The 4,984-nt window shown below is 47.6% G+C and overlaps 1 protein-coding gene and 1 non-coding gene across 2 annotated transcripts; one reads left to right on the top strand and one right to left on the bottom strand.

Annotated features, from left to right (window-relative positions):
- Positions 1-1,520: 1,520 nt before the first annotated feature.
- LOC123438427 (flavin-containing monooxygenase FMO GS-OX-like 2) lies at positions 1,521-4,421 on the top strand. Its single transcript, XM_045115777.1, has 7 exons — positions 1,521-2,120; positions 2,668-2,738; positions 2,828-2,980; positions 3,095-3,177; positions 3,284-3,419; positions 3,521-3,697; positions 4,149-4,421. The coding sequence occupies exons 1-7, from the start codon at positions 1,589-1,591 to the stop codon at positions 4,326-4,328; spliced, it is 1,332 nt and encodes a 443-aa protein (XP_044971712.1). The 5' UTR covers positions 1,521-1,588; the 3' UTR covers positions 4,329-4,421.
- A 121-nt stretch (positions 4,422-4,542) lies between these two features.
- Positions 4,543-4,613, bottom strand: TRNAG-GCC. The gene has a single exon. It is a non-coding gene; the product is annotated as a tRNA-Gly (tRNA).
- Positions 4,614-4,984: the final 371 nt, after the last annotated feature.

The raw sequence follows: 4,984 nt of genomic DNA, 5'->3' as shown, positions 1-4,984 counted from the left end.
GGAGAAATTCGCGATTCTGGATATGATGGAAGGGTTTCCGATCACAGGGGTAAATATAGGCCAAAGGAGGGCGTCAGAGGAGGTGGGCCCCACCCAGGCAAACTGTGGGCGCGGCCAGGGGCCGCGCAGGGAGGCTGCCTGGGCAAGCGCTGGCTCCCCTCTGGCCCACCTTTGGTGCTCCGGAAGCTATCGTCACGTTGATTTTTATATATTTTTCTCAGGATTTTTGGGACTCTGGAAATTTGGGTAAAAGTCCCTACAAAAAAGACATCAGCACACAGAAACTGGCACTGGGTGCACTGAGTTAGTAGGTTAGTCCAAATACGTGTAAAAAGATATGAAAGTGTAGCAAAACATATAACAATGTCACCCAAAAGATCATGGAACAAGCAGAAATTATAGATACGGTTGGGACGTATCAGGGCGACGCCACACCCAGATATCTTGCTCGATCTGATACCGGTGCTCCGGCTTGAGCATGGCGTAAGTGGTGATCTTCGTCCGGACCATGTTGTTGCCGAATAGTGTGGGAAGAGCGTCAGAGCGAGAGAGGGGAGATGAATGGGCTCGGGTTGGCGGAGCGGAGATGGGGGAGGTGGATGGGATATGGTTGGAGGCTTAAATAGCCGGATTTGGCCTTGGGCGACGTGCCGTACCGGCGTTACACGGCGTGCACCCCCCCCCCCCCCTTCCCATCACAGGAGGCGTCCGTCGGACCGTTGGGTTTTCGAGCGATTTCACGTGACTCTATGTTGTTAGCCCGACGTAGGGGACGCGCACGGACAACGCCCGGATCTTCATATCCGTCCCATATTTGGACTATATACGAGGGGTGCCGGTTAGGCCGAGCGTTTGAGGCTTGTTTGGGATGTTCGTTTGGATCGCTTTTTTGTGCTCGTCACTGACCGAACTACCTACCCAAAGGGTTTAGACGTGTTTGAGAGGTCCGGCTGATGTTCTTAGACTTGCCAACTTATACCTCTCATTTTAATGAATTAACCTTGAAAAAATATGATAAAAAAAGGTGTGGCAAAATATGACATTCCTAAGCCTGAAACCAAACAACCCCTCAATACTATACGGCCAGAAGAAGCAAACATACAAGGCTACCAAACATTCTTGTCACCTGACAGCGAAAGAAAAAAGATGCGAAACAAATTATTCGGGCGACAAAGGCTCGTCTACAGACTGTTCCTATTTTCCTGGTCAGTTTTCACCATAGTGTGTTCAGTTAATACACTATTTCGTAACATCTGCTCCATAAAAAAATGAATATTTTCCTCGCAAAAAATAAAATTAAAAACTGAATATTCGAGGGAGTATTTCAGAAAAAAATAAAGTTCAGTAAATTTGCACAAAATTTTACGCCTAGCATTTGATTTTCTCTGGGAACTCTCACGTTCGAAAAAGCAGCTAAAGCGGCTGGTGAGGCGTAGAAGAGCCTGCTTCCCTCCAAATCGCTGATACCCACATGAATGAACTAAACCAACAGAGACGGGATCGCACACGGCTCCTGGACGAAAAAAAACAGGGGAGGCACGGCCAATTCCAGCTCCGCAAGCCTCTTTGCTCTCTCCTGCCCGCCTCGATGCCGTCGCCGTCCCTCCGCCTCGCCGTCGTCGGCGCTGGCGCGGCCGGCCTGGCGGCGGCACGGGAGCTCCGCCGCGAGGGCCACGCGCCCGTCGTCTTCGAGCGCGCCGCCGCCGTGGGGGGCACCTGGCTCTACGCCTCCCCCGCCCCCGCAGCCGCCACCGACCCGCTCGGCGCCGCCGCCACCCACTCCAGCCTCTACGCCTCGCTCCGCACCAACCTCCCCCGCGAGGTCATGGGCTTCCTTGACTTCCCCTTCACCGCGGCGCGCGGCTCCGTCGTCGACGCGCGCCGGTTCCCCGGCCACGAGGAGGTGCTCCGGTACCTCGAGGACTTCGCGCAGCGGTTCGACCTGTACGGGCTCGTCCGGTTCCAGACAGAGGTGGTCGGAGTCCGGAGGGTGGCCGGCGGGAGGTGGGCGGTGACGTCGAGGAAGCTCGGGGAGAAGGGGGAGCAGGAAGAGGAGGTGTATGATGCCGTCGTGGTTTGTAATGGGCACTATTCAGAGCCGCGCATCGCCTCCATACCTGGTAATGATTCTCCGCTCAACCAACTCGTAATTGAGCAGAAGAAATAGTTTGTTGAACCCTGGTTCAGGCTCAGCGCGCAGTAAAATTCGACAAATTATACTTCAAAAATCGCAAAAAACTGAAAAGTAATCTTGACATTGTACATGTTGTGTCTTTTGCATGAATGCAAATTTTGATGAAGAAATGACACGTTTTGCGCTCCATGAGAAGAAAGAAAAACTGATTTCGAGAAGGGTTGGTAATCCGCATGTGGTACAGATCTCGAGCTTGCTTTGAAAAAAGGGATTTACGATCTCTCTGCATGTGGTACAAATCTCGAGCAGAACAGAATCTGCATCCTACGATCTAGAGAAAAAACCCAGCTGATTCAGGGTTTAGCAAATTTGATTTGAACTCTTAAGTTTGATGAATTCTTGAAAGATGCATGCCCAATGTCCTTTTTGGACAATTCTTGTCCAGTGTTTCTACAAACTTGCAATTTTGTGGTCATCAGATCCACAAACAATTGGGAACTTGACCGGAAATCCGTACTTTCAAACATTGACAGGTGCAGATGCCTGGCCTGGAAAGCAGATGCATAGCCACAATTACCGTGTGCCTGAGCCATTCCTTGATCAAGTGAGTATGATTCTAACTTTGATTTCTTCTCCACTTATGAGTGGCTGTGCTTAACTATCTTGAACTTGAAGTACGGATTTCCTTGGTAGGTAGTGATCGTTATTGGGGCCTCGGCAAGTGCGGTTGACATTTCGAGGGACATTGCAAGCGTTGCCAAGGAGGTCCATATTGCCGATAGATCAGCGCCGACTTCCACTTGTGAACAGCAGCCTGAATACGACAACATGTGGCTTCACTCCATGGTAAATGCCTTTTTTTCCTGGTGAGTTGAATATGGTGGCTTTATCCATTAAAGGGGCTGCCATTATACTACAGATTACAAAGCATTTTGTTATAACATAATTACGTTCTTGCAGATTGACCATGCACAGGGTGATGGCTCTGTGGTGTTCCAGGATGGCAGCTCAATCAAAGCGGATGTCATCATGCACTGTACGGGGTATGGTCATGCAACATATCTGAAACCTATTTCATACACAAACCACTCCATTACGCTGCGTTGGTTGAAGCTAATCATGTGTTCCCTGCGTTTATATGTTGTCTAGCTACCTGTATGACTTCCCTTTTCTTGGGGATGATAGCACCATCACTGTGGATGACAACTGCGTTGATCCATTATACAAGCATGTTTTCCCTATAGAAGTGGCTCCTGATCTGTCTTTCATTGGATTGCCGTGGAAGGTCAATTCGTGTCTAAATTGCTGCTGTTCAGTCTAGTTGCACATATAAACTGCCTTGCAATGCTCTAGGACCTAAAACTTGCTAGCCTCTGTTTCATCCAGGTTATCCCTTTTCCACTGTTTGAACTCCAAAGCAAATGGGTCGCCGGTATTCTATCTGGGCGGATCAAGCTTCCAACGAAAGATGAAATGATGGAAGATGTCAAGGCTATGTACTCGAGACGGGAAACTCGTGGATGGCCCAAGAGATATACCCACAACTTCAGTGGTGGCTATCAGGTACATAGCCTTAAGGGCGCTAATTACTGAAGCTTTTTTTTTTCCGATAAAGGGCATTTCATTGAATTGAGATATCGAGTTGATACAATTGGATCGCAAAAAACCCCGGCCTCTGCATAACTTGATGCACGCAGCCAACGCAGACCCGAAAGAACTGAATAGTACCAACAGAAAAGGTAACTAAAAAATGTGGTCTAGCAGCCTAAGATGTAGCAGATCCTATCCGAAGGTCAGACCGCCATCCATGGGTGTAGAAAACCTCCGTGGCCGTACGCTCCAGCCGTATAGACGCCATCATAAAAAGGTCACCGTCTCCGGCTTCTGCAGGATAGATGACAGAAAATTAACTTATTTCTGTGAATTGTGGATGTTTGGCACTGTTGCACATCATCATTTTACAGTACAAACGACCATTATCTTTTATCCCCTGCTAAGCATTACTTGTTTGCAGTTCGAGTACGATGATTGGCTCGCGGAGCAATGCGGCCATCCACCGATTGAAGAATGGAGGAAGCTGATGTATGCTGCTAATGCAAAGAATAAGGCTGCTCGTCCCGAGAGATACCGTGATGAGTGGGATGATGATGATCTGGTGGCACAAGCAAGTGAGGACTTCAAGAAATATTTGTAATTTGTGATTCTTATTTTCATCGCTATGAGACGATATAGTCATTGCAATAAGTATTTTACAGGTAAAATTAATTTAGTACATGCGAACTCAAAACCGGGATGTCCATGACCTTGAATCGCTTGTGAATTACTTTTGTCACCACATGAGGATTCCAGATTTACATGCGAGGCAAAAAAAGAGTGAACTTGAATCGCTTGTGGAGGAAAAAAACGAGTGCACCAGCCGGGAATCGAACCCGGGTCTGTACCGTGGCAGGGTACTATTCTACCACTAGACCACTGGTGCTAACATGAATTTTTTGAACTTCCTTTATATTTTATTCCCTTCGTTTATAAACATAATCCTTTTCAAAGATTTTCATATAGATTAAATAAGAAGCAAAATGAGTGAATTCACCAAAAATGCCGTTTGGATGCCGAGCACCATGCAGGCCATAATCTGACTCTGACTCGTTAGTCTTCATAGGGATCAGCTGACGTCTTGTATCATTTTAGTCTTCGTAGGGATCAGTTGATGTCCTGTATTATTCTACGTATTTTAATCTGGCACCTTTTTGTTACAAACAGTATTCTCAATTTATGTACAGTGTTTGCCCATGTTAATGATGCTGCCCTGCCAAGCTGTTCACACATTCTTGGCAGTTCACACATTCAATC

The sequence above is a fragment of the Hordeum vulgare genome, chromosome 1H (assembly GCF_904849725.1).
Source record: "Hordeum vulgare subsp. vulgare chromosome 1H, MorexV3_pseudomolecules_assembly, whole genome shotgun sequence".
Taxonomy (NCBI): Eukaryota; Viridiplantae; Streptophyta; class Magnoliopsida; order Poales; family Poaceae; genus Hordeum; species Hordeum vulgare.
Note: the sequence above shows the minus strand (reverse complement) of the source record. Positions and strands in the feature narration are given on the sequence as shown.